This window comes from Rhinolophus sinicus, linkage group LG05, assembly GCF_036562045.2.
Source record: "Rhinolophus sinicus isolate RSC01 linkage group LG05, ASM3656204v1, whole genome shotgun sequence".
NCBI lineage: Eukaryota > Metazoa > Chordata > Mammalia > Chiroptera > Rhinolophidae > Rhinolophus > Rhinolophus sinicus.
Window position 1 is genome coordinate 159444499 of NC_133755.1, and position 23096 is coordinate 159467594.

Genomic DNA, 23096 nt, shown 5'->3' on the forward strand with positions numbered 1-23096 from the left:
GGTTCAATCATTATTGACCATGTTCCATGCACTCTGCAAAGTACTTAGTACTTATAAAGAGAAGTGGTCCTGGCCCTTAAGAAGCTTCCAGTCTAGAGAACGGCATGGATGTGAGCATAGATCATTTCATCATATTACCAGCCTTTCCCCTGATTTCATTTATAGTCTTGTATTATTTGTACATACTTGTCTTCTTCCACTAGACAGTTAAAAACTCTGAGGGCAGAAACCATGTCAGTTATCTTTGCATCACTTCCACAATGCCCCAGCAGAGTAATCTGCAAAGACGGAGCATTTAACAAATGTTGGTTTAGGGAGAAAAATGTCTTATTATTTAATAATCACACTGTGCTCAGCAAAATTCACCATAAGGCAGGTTTGTCTTGAAACATATCCAAGGATATTTAGTCACTGCAATCCCTAAACAATCTCTCCTAAGTCCTAAGGTCAGCATTACACTGAGGCTTGGGTTCTGAAATGTAAGAGCAAAAGCACAAGCCTCCCCTCACTCCCAATTACTCTCTAAATGTCACATGTCAGTAACAGCAAGGCACGTAAAACATTTACATTCCTATTCATTACATGGGAGAGCAATCTCTCCTTCAAGAATTGGTCCAGTTTATGAGCTACCCAACCTACTGTCTCACCCCACCCCACCCCACCCCACCAGCTAATTCTGAAGCCACCAGTGGGAATCAAGATCGCAATCAACATGTTCATTCCTACTGAGTTCATTATGATGGTTACCCCACAGGACAGTACCTGGAAAGAGGTTAACTTCTCATTAACCCAGGGTAATCCTGAACAGAAGCATTTAGCTTACTGAATTTAGAGAGCAAGCTTCTTTATTCCTAGTTATGACAGAACAAACATTCTAAGCATGAAAATGAGGTTTGGACATGGTTGGCTGATTAGACCATGGAGAGGGCAGAAGAGAAAAAACAAGGTTTCTGATTGCTTATCTGACTAGTCACTCATGAAAGATAACCTGTGTATTATCTTTCTATAATATAATGATTTGAAAATAATAATTTAGAAAACAGAAGTCCATTAAAAGTTGTAAAAGATGGTAGAGGCAACTAGTGACTGGTAAGAATCCTATTCAGAGCAGGCAATAACATTTTAGTGGAAAAAGAGAAATGAAATTGCCTCTAAATCCACATTACTGTGCTGCTTTGCAGGGAAGAGGCTGTCTGCTCCACGAAGCCCTTTTTAATAGGCACACTCATTTCAGGACCCGACCATATCTGGCACCAGGAAGCAATTAAGGATGGACAAAGCGGGGAGGATGCAAATTCGGAAGGTCCCAGCTCTATAGACTAGAACCATGTTGTCCAAGAAGGTACCCACGAGCCACATGTGGCTAGTTAAGGTTCAATTAACTAAAATGAATTAAAATTTAAAAATCACTTTCTCAGTTGTAGTAGTCATATTTCAAATGCTCCTAGCCACGTGTGGCTAATGGTTTTCATACTGGACAGTGCCTACGCAAAACAGGTCCATTATTATTCTGCTGATGGACAGAGCTAGACTTGAAAGTGAATATTCCTCTTGCCAAGAGGGTAAATGATTTGCTTCTAACAATTTAAAGTACTGCATTTTCATCAAGAGCACACTCTGGTTCAACTGTCTAATTCATTCGCAAATGAAAGAATCAGCTAAGTCACCTTCGATTTACAGCATCATTAGACTCCTGAGGTCCTCTGGTCCTCAAACAGAAGCCACATCTGATAGTAAAGTAAAAATCAACTACAGTACTAACAGTCTACTTATTAAAACTTCTCAATATACAGTCTTTTTTAAATGATGTAAAATATATACTTTTGGGTTTAGAGTTTCAATTATACCGGGGGTGCCAAAAATATATATATACACATGACTTGTATTCATCTTTTGTTATCGGTATATATTGAGTATCACAATTTTAATACAGTTTTTTCCTTTCTTAAAACGTGTACACTTTTTTTTTTTGCCACCCTCTGTATTTAATAAAAGCAAACTGCAATTCTTTCAGGACCCAGGAAAAAGAAAGCCAGAGCCGTCAGACACTGGATTCTATTTAAATACTCATTCTACTATTGCTTAAATATCTGCTTGTTACTTTGCCATGCTACTGCTCTGTACCACAAAGAAGAAAATTTGATATCCAAGAACAATTTGAATGCAAGCTAAAATTTAATCAGCACCCAGAAACAACAAAACTGATAACCTATTAACTTAACAGAACAGCTTATTTATTTTTGGGAAGGGGTTGCAAGAATGAAGATACTGGGAAATTTAAAATGCAGGCCTTAACACCCTTCTTCAAAAATGCATGATGTTGCCGTCTTTGATAATTTCAGCCCTGGTAGTTCGGAGCCTGGGAGGGAATGAGATGAAGCTAAAGATGATGCAATACATGAGCACTCGCGACGCCGGGCAAGCTGCTGCTCCATTTCACCATTATGAGAGCAGCACAAGTTGCAAACCTGTCCTTCCTGTACCCAGCACCTTTCCACCTCTATACGATGTTCAAGAGCAGAGTTATCATCAGAAGTTATGAAACCTCATGGTCCTCTCTCGCTCCCCACTACAGTCACACTCCATGTTTGTTTTCCTCTCCAGGCTCTTGGCATTTCAGACTAGGAAAGGGACTATCATCTTGACCCTCTGTGCCCAAGCAAAGGCTGCACTCTTAGGTCCCTTTCTCGAACTCATCTGTTTCAAGGAGAAACTCACCTCATTAAACAGAACTCACTTGATGAACCTAAGGAAGCTGGGGAAATGTTTCTTTAAAACTTGGTAACTCATTATCTCCTCCTCTTGGTGAGGACAGAGTCCTTGGTAACTGCTTTAGTAAGCACGTGAAAATTAAAGCTCTCTTGGCCAAGAAAGTAGCGTAAGTCAAAAAGGCAGCTGATCTCAAACCTCCCAAATCTGCAAAATCTGTTCTCCATTTCACGCACACACAGCCTAGAGTGTGTAAATGCCACCAGCAAAGTTTGCCAGGAGGCCACTCCACACAGCATGCACCACCAACACAGTTTGTAGAATGTGCTATAGGCAGCATGGGAAACGGGCTGGCTCTGACCAAAGGGTAGAGCTAATGCATACCTTTCGGTCTTCTGGAATTTCCATTCTTTTGCTGTTCGTCTTCCTCATTAATGGTGAATAAACCAAGGGGAATTGGCCTTGCATTGGTCTTCTTCAGTCTCTCTTGCCGGAGAGCTGTGGCTGATCCAGGCATACCGCTGCTACTTGTTTTTCAATTATTGTTATATATTAAAAATATATGCTTATGTAATTGCAGCTCCCAGGAAGCTGCTAGTTTCTAAGCTGCCGGTTCATTTGAGCACTTGTAATAGATCCCCTATGGGTAAACAGTGTGCAGACAGCTGACAGATACTACCAGCCACTTGGCAACTGAGGCCCTGCAGTTCCCCCTCACCTAGCAGCAACCCCCCCCCCCCACAAGCCCCCTCCCACTGACTCCCCACAGGCACATGTGCTGGCCAGAGCGCACGCACACACGCACGCACGCACACACACACACACACACACACTTTAAAGGCACGCAGATTCAGATGCCTCCATCCACTGCCTAACCTGTTCAGATCCCAGCTTCTTCCTGCTGCAGCACAGTACAATCTTCAGCACACAGCACAGAGGGGAAAATATAATACACTGCCGTTAGCAGTTACCCTGACAACCCTGCCATGTCCTAATCAAAGAGGGCTGGGAGCAGCTCCATCTCCCGGGCAGGGCGGAGAGGGGCTGAGAAGCGAGAAGCAGCAGGCCACCGGGAGGCTGGTCCTGGGAACTCACCAGCAGAGGGTCACAGTGTGAGGCGAGGCAGCCAGCTGGGCAGCTCCCTCTTCCTCTTAGCCGCAGGAACGGCAGGATGGGAGGAGAAACGGAGTTTTGCCTGCACAAGCAGCAGCAGACTCCCCAGTATGGAGAAAAGGGCTCAAGACAAGAAGGCCAGGGTTGCCATTGTAACAGTATTTGCAAGTCCCTGGATGAATGAAGGCATGACTGGTACCTCCACAGCTCACTCTGCTCGGAGTAACACACCCCAGCTTTCCAAACATTCTTACAACCCCCGAGTCTGTATAAACACAGGTTTGGCCACACCTGTCCCAAGGACCAGCATGGCCATGTACCCAAGACCCTCCAGTGAAGACAGGCAGAGGAAGGTCTCTCACAGAGACCACAATTTGGGATACACCTTCTACAAGGCAAGTAGATACAAATGAGACACTGTAATCTTCCTAAGGGAAACAAAAATCTGTCTCGATTATATCCAGCAACCCCACCCCCACCCCCCCAACTCCCGGTGCTTTGGAAGAGTCACTACCAGCAGTGCTGTGCAATTCTCAACACTTGACCCAATTTGAGTCCTGTTTTGAACTGTTTTTTCCAAAGCACGCAATCATGTGATTATTGTTTGCTCCTAAAATAAAAAGCTTTCTCATTTTAAAATTCTTCATTTCTAGGCTTCCAAAATTAATGCTGTGTCTGAAAAAAAATTAAACTTACAACAAATGACATTAAAAGATTCTAACCACCAAATTAAGAAAATATTTGTTTTTGCCTTTTAATCAAATTCAAGTCTGCTGAGAAAGTCCAAAGTAATTTTCCCACCCAGACTGTTCTCTTAACTTTTTCTTAATAGTTAAACCTACTGATCCAGGAAGGCACCCAAAGGCAAGGCAAGAAACACATCCTTTCTAAATCCTCTGCGTGGAAGGGTAACTTTGAACAATTCACTTTTCTCTTGGTACATAGGTTTTTCTTTGTAAAACTGAGGTGACGACATCATTTACTTTATTGGATTAGGGGCAAGGATTAAATGAGTGTAGTGCTAGCAGTAAGAAGTGCTTAATAAATATCAGCTGCTTTTATTATATTTTATAATACATTTGTTGTAACTAGTCCATTTTTGCTCTGTAATTATTTTCAAGGTGTTTCCAGTTTAGCTAGCAACTCCTTCAAGGAATACCTCTATTTTTTTAATCTACTCCTGCTGCCCTGCCCAGTGCTGCAAATGTACTAAACGGTTAGTAAAAGCGTGCTTAAAAAAATAAAAAAATTCCTTCAAAGGCTGAGGGATTTAATTAGGTTAACAGGTGTTTAGAGCTATTGTTTGGAGAAATGCAGGAAATTTCAGATATGGAGTTTACTTAAAATCACATTAAAGCATGAGATACATAGCATGTTTCCCCGAAAAGACCTGGTATTACTATATTATATTATATTATATTATATTATATTATATTATATTATATTATATTATACCTGGTCTTATATTAAAATAAGACCAGGTTTTATATTAATTTTTGCTCCAAAAGATGCCTTAGAGCTGATGGTCTGGCTAGGTCTTATTTTCGGGAAAACACGGTATTTACAATAAAATAAATAGATTTTTGGAGCTCAATGGGTCTGAGAAAGCTTCTCAATGAGTGTCTTTTCACATGTAAGGAAACCGAGGCCCATGAATTGAAATTCTTTGCACAGGTCAAATGTTAGTTGGCAGCAGGTCTATAGTGAAAATTTAGATCTTCTTCTTCCTAGTCCAGGGCTCGCCTTATGACACATATTTGGCCTACATAATTTAGAACCTAGATCCCATTCTCTAGCTTCTATGGAGATGGCAAGATGTGGAGAGAGAAGGAAAGGGAAGATCTATGACTCAAACATTCAAGATCTTATTGTTTAAGAAATAAACAGTGGCTACAAATTGGTTAATGTACTTCCATAATTCATTCTGTTTTCGTATACCCTTTTTTTCTGAATTAAATATGATTTTTTAATTTCCTATTTTTCTTTAATCAGATGATCAATAAATATAAGCCCAACATCCTACACATACATATTTGTGAAATGAAAATATTTTCAAATATACTTTGGTTTCTTTCTTCTACTTCCAGAGTCAGGTTAGTATTTATACTGGTAACACACACACACACACACACACACACACACACACACACACACACACACAGTTGAAACTTCACTTTCCATAGAGAAAGTGAAAATCTATGTCTCAAGCAAACGACAAATTTCATTCAAAAATGTTCCTCACTCAAATAAAGCTAACAGCTTCTGATCATCTCTGCTGAGTTTAACAAAAGTATTACTAAAAGAGGTAACGTTAAAGAAAAAGGGATCTCTTCATCTATCTTCCAAATAAAAAAAAAGAGAGAGATGACAACATTTAGGAGGTGGCCTAGGAGGAAAATGAAAACCTTCCTAAGAGTGGCTTTTTAAAACCAATGTGGGCGCTGAAACTCAGATGATTTCTGTAGAAGATGTCCATTCCGTTACTTTCAAGGATGGCCTCAAAAGTTGTACGGGAAAAATGTAACAGAGCAAAATCTTGTCCAGATAAGATTACGAATCTTACAAAGGAGCCCTCCTTAAGTCTGTGGCTGCACTCAAGGTAACCAGCAGAATGAAGGTACCAGGAGAGAGATCACAGGCCCTTTGGGACACAGAGAACTGGAAATGAGCCCAGCCATAGTTTTCCTCCTCTTAACTTCAGTGGAATACCCCTCAACGACAAAGCTGGGATTTGTCACACTCTAGCCTGAGATGTCTCATGGAAAATTTAGATTTGTAACAAAAAATGAAAAAAATCACCAAAATGTTTTTTGTTTTTTTTTCTCTTTTTTTAAGAATAGTTATACTTAAAAGCATTTATTAGGGGAAATGAAAGGAGGCCAAAAGTTGCCACCACCATACAACCCATGTGGCAGTGTGGGGTCAAATAAAGGACTATAATAATGGCCCATCATCTGGGAACATTTGCAACTTTATGTTAGATGTGCTAGGTGCATTAGATATGATACCTTTGTTAGTTACAATAGCCTGACAGATCAGGAAACTGAGGCTTAGAGAAGTTAAAGTCACATGGCTAGTTAGGTCACTGAGTCAAGATTAAACCCAGGCCCACTTGCTCTAAAACCAAGATGCTTTTGTCCTGCAGCCTTGTAAATCCTGACTCCACCACCAACTAGCTGTGAGCCAGTCACAGCTGTGACCAGTCACGGGGAAGCAAACAGTCCAAATCAAATCATCATAATAAAGGATGGATTTTTTTCTTCCCATAAAGTACATATTTTTTACCTAAAACATTTGAGATTAGTTTCCTAAAAGCTCAAACCCAGTCTAATGGATACAGGGTTTAAATCTTATATAATTCCAGAATACCGTGGCTTGACTCCTATAGAGACATGGGGTCTTTTCTCTTTTACGCGCTAACCCAAAACGGAAGCATAAATGGAAAGGTGGATGGTCAGGACTTACATGTAAATATCTCCAGAAGTAAAAGGAATACCACTCTGAATTCTTCTACTGTTTCCCAGCACTAATAAGTGTTTCTAATTCGATATGGTGCAACTGACCTTGCATGTCACCTGCAGATACAGAATCTGAAATCAGGCCCCATGGAACTGGTATATGCAGGCTTCCAAGAGTCAATTCGGTTTTGCATTTGTTTTGTTTAAATTGTAAAAATAAATTGATGTATTAATGGAGCCTTTGTACAAATTTGAGAGAAATGAGACACTTCCTAGTGCAAAAGGGTAGATTTTACAACTAGACTCTTTATACAGAGAAAAAAATGTTTGCAGTATAATCATAAAATGTACTCACAATCATAGGTGAAAATGGTACTACTCATCACCACTATGAATGAAACAGGCCAACAGGCTCTTGTGCAAAGGCTATTCCCACCCCCCCCCCACCTCAAGCCCTTCCCTTAATACACAATAAATTTATGCCTGTCCATCATCTCTGGCTGCCGGGCACCTCTGGCCTAGCTCGAACCTGTGAGATGGGTGAGTACAAAACAGCGTCAAACTTGCTGATCTGCAGGGGAAGTGAGCGCATGACTGGGACCAGCTGTCACAGAATTATGTAAATGACTAAACACACGCAGGCACACACACACACACACTCACACACACACACCTTCAGGCTTCTGTTCACAGTTAGGCTTCCTAAGATCGTGTTGTAGCTATAAAATTGGAAAGTAGCATAGCCCATGAGTGATCCCAAGAACATCCTCTTGCAAAGAGAAGTCTGCTTCACCAGTGAGAAACAGACCTAGATTTTCTTTTGTAAAAGCATAGTGAGCTTTACGAAAACATTGCTGAAATGGAAAAGAGCCTGAGTAGTACTAATTAAGGACTGTAGTTGAAAACAAATTATCACTGCTGGATTGAATGACCAGTCCCTGGAAATTACGGTTATACATACATATATGTTACTTTTCTGTGGAGCCCAGAAGTGCGAAAATGTTTTTCCACATTTCTACATTAGAGGAGATGATTAAGTCTTCAAAACTACTGGACTTCAGTAACCTTTTAAATATTTCCTGCATCTCCCCAAGGTCAGCTACAATTTACTTGTGGCAAGAGTCTTAGAAATCCACGTTAATGCAACTTAAAAAAACCCTCATGTGGTTTGAAAATGACAAAGCCAGAGCAGCTTGACGTGGAATCAAACAAAGGGTCCCAGCTGGTTGTTTCCTATTCCCATTCTTAAAGTTTAAGGGTTCTCTCAGTTTCCTAGAATGGTGCCACTTCCTGATGGCTTCTGGGGCAAGAAAAACGCAACACTCTGCCATCTTGCAGCATTATGCAGAGCTTCCAATAGGCTGCTGGACAAAGAAACACTGCACGAAGAAAGACTGCTCCTTTGAAAGAAAAATGAAAAGGCAGGTTTGCTTTGATCTTTAGTTTACCGCCTTTTGTTAACAGGCATGTAAGAAAAACAGTAAATACTACTATAGTAGTGGTGACAGCCATCAACCAGGAAGTACTAGGTTCCTACGTGCCTTTTATAACATTTCTGTAAGTCTTCGCTGCAAGGGAACACTTTGCAGCACCAGTAGAATCCATTCTCCCACGTCTGCTCCACCATCAACAAATTTAAAACCCCGAGGGTTCATTTATCTGAACGTAAGATATGAATACTAAGCTTTCTCTTAAACCCTTTCCTAAGCATTAGGTATCACTAGCCGAGTTGCAAATATTATAAAATGCTATATTAAACTTTAACTCAGTAAATACATTAGAATGCCTCTGGCCCTCCTGTTCATTATTCTCATTGATAATAGTTTGTTAATGTACATGACAGGAACTTCTGAATTCTTTGACAAAAGTTAAAATGTGCACTGAAAGTCCCCTCCTTCATAACTACCTTAATAGGTTGGAAATCCAATTTTACAGATTTAAAATGAGGCAAAGAAATCAATCACTGGGTTCAACAGAAGAATCAGGCAGATGTCTAGGAATGAGTTTCTAAAAGTTATCTAACTTATCATTGGTCTGTGAGCAGTTACGTGTTTAGTTTTATTTTCGAGCCACACCATAAGAAAGAAAGAAAGAAGGAAAGAACAGAACAGAACAGAACAGAACAGAAGGGAGGGAGGGAGGGAGGGAGGGAGGGAGGGAGGGAGGGAAGGAAGGAAGGAAGGAAGGAAGGAAGGAAGGAAGGAAGGGTGGCCCCTTGCCTTGCTTAGCAGTGGTAAAATCAGGTCAAGGATGTAAGAAGTGCTTTCGAGAGTGACATCAGAGAGTAGGCAGCAGCCAAATGATAATGTTCTCCCAAGAAACAAAGCAAGGGGAGCTATTAAGGGGTGCTGATGACTAAATATGTGACCCAAACAGACCAGTTGGGCAGCTGGCATAAGATAGGTTGAAAGGGAGAAAGGGTGAGACTTAAAAAAAACCAGTTATATAACAGCTTTGTCCAGGTGGGGAAAAGGGATCTCAAGTGGCGGCTGTGGGGATAGATGGCAAAGGCAGGAATACAAGAATTGCTCATGTGTTATCTTGCCAGGCACCCTCTGGCAGTGTGGGAGACTTATATCAAGGGGGTGAGTGTGGATACCAAGTTCTTAAGTTCCTGCAATATAGTCCGGGGAAGCGAGAGACATGGGCACTGGAAAGGAAAGGTGGCTCATGTGTTTATTAAAGAGTTAGATGAGAACAAGGGTTTTATATTTGTAGAAAAACCAAAGCTGAGAGATGGCAAGTATCAGGTCCAAAATGATCTCAACAGATCGAAATAATGGGCAATAGCTAAAACGATTAATTTAATAGCTGTACATACGAACACCTCTTCTTATATTAAAAAAGTGAAACTGTACGGATACAAAATGAATACCTATCAGAACTTCAGCAGACACAGGAAGAAAGGTCCTTCGATAGTAAGCTCACTACACTTTGTTGGTGTGATGAGGCAGTAAAAATCCTAAAAGCATCATGGGGTGGTTGGCGGTATCAGCAGACATCCAGGATGTTGAATAAGGGGAATGAGCCTTCTGTACTTTCTGGTCCTCAGATCACGGGGTCTGAGCTAGCTATTTCAAATGGGTGATAAATTAGAACACATTCAGAAGAGAGCAGCGTGGGACTTATCAAGATTCTAGGCCACACAGAACAGGAGGATGATTTGAAAGAAGGGGCATTTTCCTCTGGAGGAAATAAGACAAGACGCTGAAGAATAAAATAACTGAATTAAAGGTTAACATATGGAAAGGTTTCTACTTTGCCTGTAGTTCCGGAAGCCCTAGGACTGCTGGCTGGAAGTTAGCAGAATGTAGTAAGCAGTGCTTGCCACCATGGAAGATAGCTACACATATACATTGATCGGGGATGATGTGTTCGATTAATGCAAGTGTGCAGGTTGGATTTTTAGATCTCTAGAGTCTCTTCTGATCCTGCGATTCCATGACCTGATGAAAATGGAAACCCTCAGCTATACGTCCAAGAGAAAACAGTCAGGCAGAGGGAAAAAGGCCAAGAGAGATTCAGACAGCCCTTCCCCTGTTGTCACTGTTTACCTGTGCAAGTTCTTAGACCTCATATGGCTCCATCTGTAGGCAGCTTTGCAGTTGTATGGTTTTCCTCATTAGACTGATGCCCCCAGAGGTTTGAGACTTAAAGCTAAATAACAAAAACAATGGAAGCTTCTCTGGGTATCCTGGTTAGAAGAGGGCCACACTATAATTTCTGCACCTGCCACTTACAGACTTCCCTCACTCTCTCACCTACCTGCAACTTAATGAAAACCAAAACCAACTATGTTAAGAACTCTAGGGAAGGGAAGATAAAGATGAATAAGACATTGCAGGTTTTCCCTCAATGACACGATATTTTATGGATGGAACCACTATGGCTACGTGACTTGAGAGATGAGAGTTAAGGCTTGTCAGTGAAACGCAATACTGAAGAATAGTAAACCGACTCAGTTTATCACCTTACGGACATGTTAAGGAGAGTGACAGCCCTAAATCTTTCGGCCAGTAAAGAATGGGACAGGTGAAGAACAACGCATTTTGGAATATACTGAGACTTCTCCCCAATCCTACACTTTGATACTTTGCTGTTGTTCCCAATTCTTTTTCCTAAAACTCCCTGAAATTAAAACTGACAGCAATTAAGATTTTTTTCAATTTATGAAGGTTTAATATCCTCTGTTTCTACCTTAAAAATTAGATTGAATTAATTTTAAACATTTTATCACTTGAAAACTAATTAAAATGTTTTGCATAGTTCTGGGGGAAAAACCCTTCATTTTCTTTTTGTGAGTCAATGTATCAGTCAGGGTTCTCCAATAGCTTTTTGGTTCAGTTTCTCTGGAGAAAAATTCATACATTTTATATATAGAGAGAGATTTATTTTAAGGAATAATGGCTGCTGTGACTATGGAGGGTGGCAAGTCCAAAATTTGTAAGGAAGGCTGAAAACTCAAGCAGAATGTTTATGCTACAGCCTTGAGGCAAAATTCTTTCTTTTCTGGGAAACCTCAGTTTTTGCTCTTAAGACTATCAACTATATTATTATCAAGGGTTATCTCCTTAAAGTCAACTGATTATAAATGTTAATCATAGCTGCAAAATACCTATACAGCAACTAGTGTTTGGAAAAACAAACTGGGCACTGTCACATAGCCAAGTTGACATAAAATGAACCACCACAGTCAGTGACCCAGAGAGATATGGATACTTCATTCCCACACCGAAATCAGAATGCTGCAAATGAAAACATGCCACTCAAAAATCTAAGTTCTACAGGTCAATGACCATATTCATCACTGAATACTACTTACTAAAATCATTTCCCAATATTTCAATACCCTGTTAAAATAATATTCAGAAATTGGGGTCAGAACATCTCAGAGTAGACCTATTAAATCCCCCTTTATTTTCACTAATGATCTCTCATTGAGAATCCAATAATGGTCAGCTTCAAAGCATTATCAAATAAATCCTTTTACCATTATAAGAACCAAGCCATCTGGTTGTCTTAACATTAAATGGTTTAGAAAGTACAGATATGAAGATTAAAAAAAAAAAAATCTTCCTGTTGTTGTAAACTAACCCCACTCAATTAGAAGAAACTAAAGTATGTAGGTATGTGGATGTGGGTGGGGGTCAAGTAAGACATTTTTCAAGAGAAAATAAAATGTGTATGAAGGTTTGAGGTATGAAAACTTTATATAGTTATTGGTTCATTTGTTGACTAGAGCCAACTCTGGAAAAAAAAAAAAAGACTATATACAATTCTCTGGCATAGCTATGAAGTCAACCTAGAGGAAGGAAGTGCCTAATAGATATGCCAAATTATATAACCATAGTGGGTAAGTTTGAGGTTTGGTAATTTTCATTCAGTTCAGGACCACACTGAAAAGGAGTAACACTTCCACTGTAATTGTCAGCAACCAACCAAAAAGAACACCAATAGCCTGAAGCTAAATTATACAGATAAGAGACAGATACACTTAGGATTAATTAAATAAATCAGAAGCTTTTGAAATTTGCAACTGCTAAGCCAAAAAGATTCTTAATAAATCAATAACTGCTTTTTAAAAAAGATATGAAGCTTTAATTTCCAAGAACTAGATACTACTAGCAACCCAGTAAGATTTTTTAATACATCTTCTTTTAGTCTTGCCTGATCTTGCACCATTGAGATTTTAGGAAGCTCTATATAGAAAGAAATAACATCTCAGAAGGATGAACAGGTTGGTAAGTATATCTAGGCTGCCCCAAACCTCATCTCTATAACCCTTTCATATACATGTTTTTAAGCCTTTGCCTTAAAAAGCATGTGAATTTGAAATAGGCAACTAGGGAAGAATTACAATGACAAGAGGAGCCCTTTGGCAAACGTCCTAAAACACCACAAATGGACCATTCTGCTTTTTATCATAAGGCAAAATTGCTACACGTCCATTGTTAAAGGCACTAAAATCTCTGATGTATTAAAAACAAACAAAAAAAACCTGTGTCATTAGTCAAAACCAATGAAGTGTTATTGAGGGAAAACCTGTTGTTGTAGACACATACAATACTGCAGTGGAGAAATCAAAATCATAATAAAAATCTCCCTGCTCAGTTTTTTGACTGGGGATAGTACTGCCTGGTTCCGGTTTCCACACAGGCATTGAGGAAGAGACTTGCCCTGAAACCCTTAAAACAAGCAGCATCCACGTCAGAGCCCAGAGCCAGGCTTTATATAGCTCACTGGAAAAATACCTTGTTCTTGCTGTTTACAAACAAAAAGAGGGAGGTTTGTACAACCAAAAGATGTTTGTTTTAAAAATAATTGCAACATTGCAAATTGTTCCATGAACATGTTTCCAGATAGGTACATCTATAATAGAAAACAATAATGTGCTTTGTAAAGCAAAAAGTCATTGTACACTTCACAACTGGTTCCGAATGCCCAGTTCCCAGGTGTCTGAACTCCATATGCCTGGGTTTATGCTAGTGTGAAGTGTATTATTATATACAATACTATCTTATTTTTAATATATTATTCTTTTACTGAAAAATGATATAAATTTTCATATTTTAAGAGTGGCTACAGGCATATTTGTGAGCCAGTAACCAGATTTAGTTTTTCGCTCTTTTCTTCTGACATCCTGTGCTCTTCTCTCTCCAAAAACCATCTTGAAGTCTTACATTCTTTCGTAGATGCCTTACTGAATCCTCCAATGCTTTCACAATGACATATGCCTCCAATCATGTACCATGTTTCCCCGATAATAAGACCTAACTGGAAAATAAGCCCTCTCATGATTTTTCGGGATGACATACCCTGAACATAAGCCCTAATGTGTCTTTTGGAGCAAGAATGAATATGAGACCTGGTCTTATTTTGGGGGAAACACAGTATATTCTTTAGATTTGTGTTGCACAAGTTGGTTGATGATTGGGACCATTTTTTCTCCAGGCTCTTTTTAGTGAGTAGCACAGCAGCCAAATGTCAGACCTGATCAGTTTGTAAATAAATGGAATGACATTCTCAAAGCCAACTACTATAGGTGCAGCTGGACCACCACGGATTCAATCTGGAATGGCAAACTAGTGTTCTTCCCTGTGAGGTTTCACTGGATTATAAGATTATGGGGTGTTCTATTCAAAGGTATATACTCTCTCATAGGTCTCTGAGATTAAATATGGCTCCATTCCCCATTTCTCAATGTATTTTAATGCTTTCTTGCTACTGTAGCGCCATCTCTTCTAGTTCTGTGTTAGATCCTAATACTCTGCCTAGGACTTATGCAAAATCACTTTACAAAGCATGTGGATACAACTTTTTATTTACATGAGCATATAACCGTATGGTTCACATGTGCTTAGTTTCAGTATAATCTTGAGAAGAAAAACAAAAACAAAAAAAAAGATATTCATCCTCTTCCTTAGGGACCAGTCCCATTCAATATCCCCTACTGCTCTTTTGATTTTTGTCCTGGATTTTGTGTCTATGCCAACACCAGCTGCAAGGAGGAGAAAATAGGACATCAGTTCTACCAGAGGTAAGCCCACGCTGGAAAAGCTTCAAGTCACAACTGATTGCACCACAACACCTCACAAGCACACACAAATGCAACTCACAAGTGCCTCTAGAAGTTTTGACTTGTAAAGCCAGAGATATTAATTTGAGGTGATGTCCAAAGCCAAAAATACTGCTGAGCAAAAATGCAAAATGAAAAGAGCAGAAGTTAACAGAAGGAGCCTTAGGTAGAGTAACATCTACTGATGAGAAAAAAGAGAGGGGACGGAAAGATTAGCCCAAAGGGTATCAGCCTCAGATCATGCAGGAAGACAGAAGGGAGAGAATCAAGGAGAAGGTCATCCTAGTGCCAGGTGTTTACAGACAGAGGAAACAGGGCTGGTCTACAGCGTGTAATGCAGGGTCTCAGCTCCCGCTCCCCGCACAAGGACGCAAGTGGATCTAAACCAGTAGTTCTCAACCTCAATGGCACAATGGAAGCACCCGGAGCTTAAAAACATACTGCCACCTGGCTCCCACCCTTAGGGACTCTCATATAAATGCCTAGGGAGTGGCCTGGGCATCGAGATATTTAAAAGGTCCCCAGGTGATTTTTAAGTCACTACCAAGATTGTGAACCAATGATGTTCCATTACATGAGCTCAATAATCATTTCAACAACTTAACCTTATGCCCAAGGAGTGAACTACATGTAAATGAACCCACCAGGGCTGTGATTAATTTAGAGCACATACCATGAATAGAAACCCATCTAGCTAGAATGCAGGAAACAGGCAGCCAGGTCCTGTTTGGTGTGTTTGCCACAGTAGAGTCAGGTCAGGAGCTTCTGAGAACCAGAAGCCTGGATTAACATCTTGAGAAGCAGCCAAGTGTTTTTGCGAAAGCCAATGATTAGGCACATTGCTGCCACCCAAACAGGCTTTCTGTTGGAGAGTAAAGGCACTAACAGAAGGGGTTCTTCCTAGAATGTCACCTTGGAATTTAAACTTTTCCTAGATGATAGCTTCTTTTGTACTTCCAACACAGTGTCAGGGATACAAGTTTTATATGCAAGAGGTTATGCCACAGCAAAGGATGGTTCTCTTTACCAGAAAGCCAACTCCAAATGGAAGGTTTTCATAGTATTAAAAAAAAAAAAGTTACAGAATAAATTTTAAGAAACCCCAGATATGAATACTCTAAACTTAAATATACACTGTTTTACTAATAACATTTGCAAAGCCCAGTTCACATATAACAAACGCATTTTCTCAGCTTCCTTTCTGCTCGGTTTTGCATCCCTATATTTATCTGGGTTATTTGGTCAGGCATGTCAATTGTTGACATTTTCTCACAATTGTTTCTTTCACAACAATTTTTTGTAGGAGTTTTAAAGATGAGAAACTTGAATGCAGTGAATTCTTGCTGTCAAAAATATGTTACTCTTTAAATCAAAATTCAAAGTGACACCTAATACAAGAAAATTTTATAGATTCTTCCTTACTGACTATTTCTAAAAATAAAAAGATACTGAAAAGAATAGTATTTAATGAACAGAGAAAAACTATCCAATGCCATCTAAATCTGTGAACAACTATAATTTAGAGCATTGCAAGAGCTAAGATATTAGAGGCAGAAGGCACCGACCACTGAAGAGCTAGACAAAATTTAAAACTAGATTTTCTAGAAAATAAGCCTACAACCCATATACTTTTATCATATAGAATCTCAGACCATGGTGGTTAAATGTCCAATGATAGATTATCCAGACTTTTACAAGGCCATTGCAAGTATACTTCAGAAACTGAGAACCTATACTAAGTATTTAGTTTGATAATATAGATTCTGCCAACAAGGGATTAATAATCAGGACCATACAACAAGCTATCTGACCAATATTTCCAGCTTTCTAACTGAAAAAAAAAACCCACACAAAACAGTTATTTCCAAATTCTGGAAAGCCATATATCAATGGACAGGAAGACATTAAGGGGGAGAAAAGAACTTGGATTGGCATGGGATGTACTACATACTGGCACTTCTGTTCATAACCATCTTTAACATGCAGATTCCACAGGAAATAAGAAATACTATGGAAGAAAAAGAATAAAGAAGCCAATGATCTCAGAGCCAAATTTAAAAAATCTACCTGGACTCTGGGAACACAACCTCCACAGGTTTTCCTAACTCAAGCGAGCATCATTTAGCATCTAGAAAGCCACTATTTTACTTTAAGGTAATTATATTGCTTTACTCAAAGAACTTGGTGAACTGCAAAAAATTTGAAACAAAACAAAACCTAACAATATCAAGTGTTCACAAGAATGTAGAGCAACTAGAACTGACGTACATTGCTTGTAGGAATGCAGAATTGTACAGTCACTCTGGAAAACAGTTTGGTAGTTTCTTAAAAACACGTATCACACGTATCAGCCAGCAATCTTACTCCTAAGTATTTTTCTTAGATAAATGAGAAAAACTTGTATGTTAATATTTACAGTAGTACAGCAGCACTATTCATAATCGCCAAATCCTACAAAGAATAACTCAATATTCCTCAACAACTGAATGGATTAAAATCTGGTACTTCCTCACAATAGCAAACTATTCACCAATAAACGACTATTGACACAACACGTTTGAATCTCAAATGCATTATGTTAAGTGAAAAAAATTCTGACTCAAAAGATTACACAGAATCTGAGTCCATTTTTATGCCATTCTGGAAGAGACAAAACTAGAAAGATGCAGAACAGATAATTGGTTGCCCGGGGTCAGGAGAGCCTGACTACAAAGAGGCAAGATGAAGGAATTCTCTGCGATGAAAGAACTCTTCTGGACCATGATCGTAGTGGTGGTTACATGACTATACTTTGACAAAACTGAATGAATTCTACACGCCAAAATCAGTAAACTGTTGTATGCAAATTAAAAAGTAAATTCTAAAAAGAGAAAAATCCTTCTGCTTATTCAAGGATTTGATTTTTTTCCCTTTCATCAGCAAACTTTATGGAGAGTCTTTTCAGTTGGCTATCTTTACTTTTCAACTCCTCCTCTATTAATCACTTATAATCTGGTACACCCCTCACTCTTGAACCAACAACTGAAATTCCTCTTCTGGGGTGGTCAGTGATTACCTGGTAAACATACCTTTTTTTTTTTTTCTCTCTAGTCTTTCAGTCCTTGACCTCTGTCTTTCTCCCTTGGCAGGTGCGGCACTGCTCAATTATTCTTTTTCTATCTTTCTGGCTTGTCCCATCTTCTTGGCTGTCTCTTCCTCACCCTATGCTTTCAATGTTGTCTCACTCCTTTTCAGTTTTTCTTTCTAGGTTCTCCTCACTCTCATAGCTTCAATCATTATTCCTTTATGGAATGAATCCTGGAGCCTTACCTTCCATTTTTCTACTTCCAGTTGCCCATTAGACATTTCTACATATGGGTCTCTCTTGTACCTCCAATTTCCACATTTAAAACAGAGATTTTTCTATTTCTCCCACCAATATTAGTTCCTCCTCATGAATATTTTCATGCCTCCCTTAAACCAATAAGTGAAACTCAAGCCTAGAGTATAATCTTATGTGTGACCTTTTTACCTGCATGCTTTGACACATGCCTTTGTAGAATCTTGAATTAATTATTCTCGTCCCATTTCCATTGCCATGCTATAGAGCAGACCCAATGCTTGCCTAGCTTTCTGCAGGAACCTGAAAATTGGTCTGCATGTCATTGAATTCTTCCTTCTTAAATCCATCCTCTAGTCTACACTGCAACTTCAGAATGAGGACCACCTGGGTAGAATACCTACTGCATCCTTCATCTTCAGAGACTTAGCTGATCTGTCTGGCTACACAGATGTCCCACATGCACTCTTACCACCCCCATGTTACTCTTCCCAAAACAGCAAAAATCAGTTGAAGAGGATTCCTTGATGGAGGGACTATGCATCCTTTACAGGTACAGCTGAGCTCTTCTGCTAGATCTTGCAATCAAGCTTTCAAGATTCATGAGCATAGAATTACCTAATTAATCATTCTTTAATCAAGATATGTTATTCCCCAATATCATCAACAGTCCCCACTGCCCACAGAATCATGTACCAACCCTTTTAGCTTGACTATCAACCACTCCACAATTTGGCTTCAATGTACTGTCATTCCTAATTGATCATCTAGAACTTTCATGTTGAGCCTCACATGAGTCATCAATATGACCAAAGTTTTGCTCTTTTCCATGACAGCACCTTTATTTCTCTCCCTTGCCTCCAACTTTATGTATAATTTACTCATTTCTAAAATTTAATTACTGTACCCATTATGTCCTCCCTGATGAACAACTGCAGCAAGAAGTAATTCTTCACTGAACTCCTCTCAACCTACAATTATTTGTTTGTGGGTTTTGTTTTCCTTGTTACATCCAAGGATCATGTCTTCGTCAACCTTCCTGCCACCATAACGCTTACTATACAAAAGGTACGTATATCTTGGTCAAATTATTCTAAGCCTCAATATTTTGAATTCTTACACCAATATAATGAGACTGGAACTTTAAAAATAAGCTTTTTCAAGTGAATATTTTTTTCACACACCAGGTGGCAAAGATGTCAGATTTTTTTTTTAAAAGAACTTGCCAATGTAAACTTGTATTTCACATACATGCCTAACTAATGATATCAAATAAATGCATGCTCCTGAGTACAATTGCCTTGTCTAATAATAAAACTTCCCTCCCACACAGCAAGATGTGAAGGTAAGAGCTAACCACAAACCATGGGAAAAAGTTATCTAGACACCCTACAAAGCATTACTAACTTTCAGACCCAAATTTCAATAGGGACAAGTTTAATAGCAAATTGTAATCTGAGTCTCTTACAATTTTTATGTGCAGATATTTGTAGACCCTTAGAGTTAAGTGACACCTAAAGCTGCCTCCTAGTTTGGAAAAATGCAGTGAAGGGTGGTGACCAAGATCACAAAGAAAGCCCATGTTTTTTCTACTGCACAGCCTGCTAAAGAGAGAAAAACCCAATTCCAGGTACTAAGTCACTTCTTCCAAAGGAATATCAATAAAATTCACAGATTACAGGTACTAACTTATTCCCTGTGCATGAATCTGTAGTCTCATGAATTAGACAAAAGCAGCTTTAAATTTTGTCTTAATTCAGTAGGCTTCTAAAAAAGAAGTTATAGAATTGAGAAGTTAGCTCTGCACACTCACTTTCGATAGTTATTAGGCATGAGCATAAAATTAAATATACAAAGTTTGGGCAGAGACAGTTTTGTGAATATCAGTCAATGGGACTATTCAAAATAATAACCTGAAAAGGACTTAACGTCCTCTAGTGGAGAAATGGAAAACTTCTTATTTCCAAGTCAATTATTTTTTTCTGTTCTTGCTTACCTTCGGCTATTGAAAAATGTATTGAAAGAACAGTTCATTCTCAAGAAAAAATGTAACTTCACACAGCATGTGATTTGACAACCTTTGAGTAGAAGATAAATATATGAGTATGTTGACAGAAATATAGTTTTTGAAATGTTGGATTTAAATAGTACTTTTTGATATTCTTAACATGTCTCATTTCATAGGCAGTATACCACTAATTTTAAACCCATCTTTGATACACATACATACATATGTATGTAATTATGAACACACTACAGGTGTTACTTTAATAATCATCTGAGAGTCTAATCTAAATTGCCCTAAAATTAGACCACAGTCTTTGCACAGGGACCCAAAAAACTAAGGGAGACATTTCAGAATGTGACTCTACCTAATAATAACCAGATCTAAAAAGACAATAAAATAGATTTCCTCAACAAATGTTGCCACTGAGGTGGCAATTTTCACCCCTTGACGGTAAAAAAGACAGGTCCTCACCTCCCCCAAAACAGACAAGCAAACAAACAAACACCACCTCTATACAAACCTGTGATTATTTAAAAAAAAAAAAAAAAGACTTGCAATATTTGAGTGTATATAATGTGAAATATGGCCATAGGAATAAAGCACAATATTTAAGTCCTATATTGAGGTATAGAAAACATATTCTAAATATATGGAAAACTTAAGTTGTTAAAATTCAGGCAACCTGTACTTGTTCGTTCAAAATATTGCTACCTCGATATTTAAACAATCATTTTCACCTTCTTTCTTTGGCACCTGCTCACATAGGTGCTTCTGAGCACTAAAAACATTAACAGTAATCAAGGGCTAGAAAAATAAGAAAAAGATGTGTGCCAGAAAGAAGTTTTAGTTGAATGATAAAGTACAATTATTCAAAAGGCTACATATAAAAGTTGTCCCTTGGAAATTGAAGTGTCTAGGCGAAGGTGTGGAACAACTGCTTTCTGTGAAGGAGATGGCAGTCAGTGAAATTCCCCCTCTTCATACAAGAACATATTTTACTGACAGCTACATGGTTGATTTGTATGTTAATGTTAGAAGCCTTGGTTCGTTATTCAACATGCCCAGGCACTGAATAGGCTAGTTTGTAGTTCTCTTATATCTGAACAAATTGTTCAAGTGCAGATTCTAGAAAGTTTTGATTTTTTTTAAGCACAAATTTTGCTTCAGCAGCAGTCACTCTATGGAAAGTAGGCACCAGACCATTTATATTCACAATGAGGGTGCTGCCCTCCTGTTGCCCTCACTTGGGCGAGCCTAACCCCTGGCACCCAGTTCATCAAGTTCCCTGCAGCAATTACAAAGGCATCTCATTTTAGCCACCCCTTCCCCACCCCAAACCGAAATAATGACCTACGGATCTCTCACACACATGGAAATAAACCACCCAACAGGAAGCAGCATGACTTCAAAGTAAACAAGTTCAAGACACTTTGTTATATGTAACGTCAGGTATTGTGGCTGGAGAGATTAAGTTATTCGACTTTGGGTGCCCAACTCTTCCTAGCAGAGCAGATACATAATTTGCAAATACTGTGATAGATTTTCTGGACCTTTCACATTAAAATAAGCATACCATCTAAATAAATACCTCTTTGGGGCGGGCAAGCGTTACATTTAGGAAATAATTGTTTCCGATTACGTGTGTACATAAGCAGAAAATACGCTGCAATTGAGGAGGGTGCAATTTGAATCTTTTAAAAATAAGAAACTGCCTCACTGCCCTCATCTCAAGTGTAGGAAGGTACCAGAAAGAGGTTACCAGCCAAGAATAGAATAAGAGGGGGGACTACGAGAGGCACGGATTTACAAGACTCGAGAAAAAAAACTATCACGAGAGGGAAAATCGTCCACATATAAGTTGGGGGGTGGGGGTGCAGGGGAGACTTGCTGTTTGTCCTGAAGACGTGAGCGCCTGCCTTTAAGTGTGGCTGTGGAACCTGTGGGGGGGTGATGGGGGGGGGAACGGTCCTCAACACAGAGCCCTGATGAGCTGAGCCACTGTTCCCACCTGGAGTTGGTGCACAGACTTAAAACGTGAGCTCAGGACCCTTCGAAGTCAACGAATCTCTGAGCCCTTCTAGTGGCCCCCGCAGGCCCCCACCATCCTGCAACCAGCCCCTGTCCTCTCCTGCCCCCAACCGCGGTCTTCTCGGGAGCCGATCGTAACTGCGGACACCAGGGCGGGGGGGTGGGGGCACCGCTCATCGCACGACCCCAGCGGCGGGCTGCGCCACAGGCGTTGGGCGACTACGGCGCCCGGTGCGACCGGGAAAAACCGGAGGGGGCGCCCAAAGACCGAGAATCCTGCGAGTCGCACCTGGCCGAGGATTTTCCGGCCGGTTGTTTGGTTTGGGGATATGATTTCCCTATGCAACTGAATTAGACCCAGCCGGGCAGGTGGGAGGAGAGCGGCCAGCGTTTCTCTATTTCTTCCTCCCGCCCGCGCCCCCTGGCGTGTTTCCACCTGTTGTAGTAAAGTCGAGGTGGAGCGCAAAGGGGCGACTGGGGCTGGGCGCCGGTGGCACTTGGGCACCGCCGGCCCGGGCGGCCGCCGATCGGAGGCGGAGGGCGGAGGGAAGGCGCTCCAAGCCCGGGTGCGCGGCGCGCCTGCCCGCCGTTCCGGGCCGCGGCCGCGCGGGCGGGAAAGGGGACCACCGGCACACCGCGCGAGCCCACCAACCCGGCTCGTCGCCCCGCGCCCGCGGGACCCCCGCCTGCCCCCGCCGCGCGGTCACCTGTTTCGCTCTGCAAAGCACCGTCGCCGCCCCTGTGGCTGTCGCCGCCAGCTCTTAGCTCCGCCATGGTGCTCCGATGACGCGCCGGGAGAGCCGCTCCGCCCTCTTCCTCGGCTTAGCTCCCGCCGGCCCCCGCCTGCGGGGCTGGTGGCCCAGCCAGGTGAGAGCTGTCAGGGGA

General features: G+C 40.3%; 1 protein-coding gene across 7 annotated transcripts in view; it reads right to left on the bottom strand.

Moving 5' to 3' along the window:
- Positions 1-23096, bottom strand: part of MAP7 (microtubule associated protein 7) — a 154079-nt gene extending 130983 nt beyond the window's left edge. For 3 of the 7 annotated variants that reach the window (XM_019732720.2, XM_019732719.2, XM_019732714.2), the window contains exon 1: positions 3094-3399. In XM_019732720.2, coding sequence (XP_019588279.2) covers positions 3094-3226 — 133 coding nt within the window. In that variant the 5' untranslated portion in view covers positions 3227-3399. Of the gene's footprint in view, positions 1-3093; positions 3400-3585; positions 3778-22918 lie in introns of those variants that run through there. The other 4 variants (XM_019732715.2, XM_019732717.2, XM_074333625.1 and 1 more) reach the window with 4 other exon arrangements.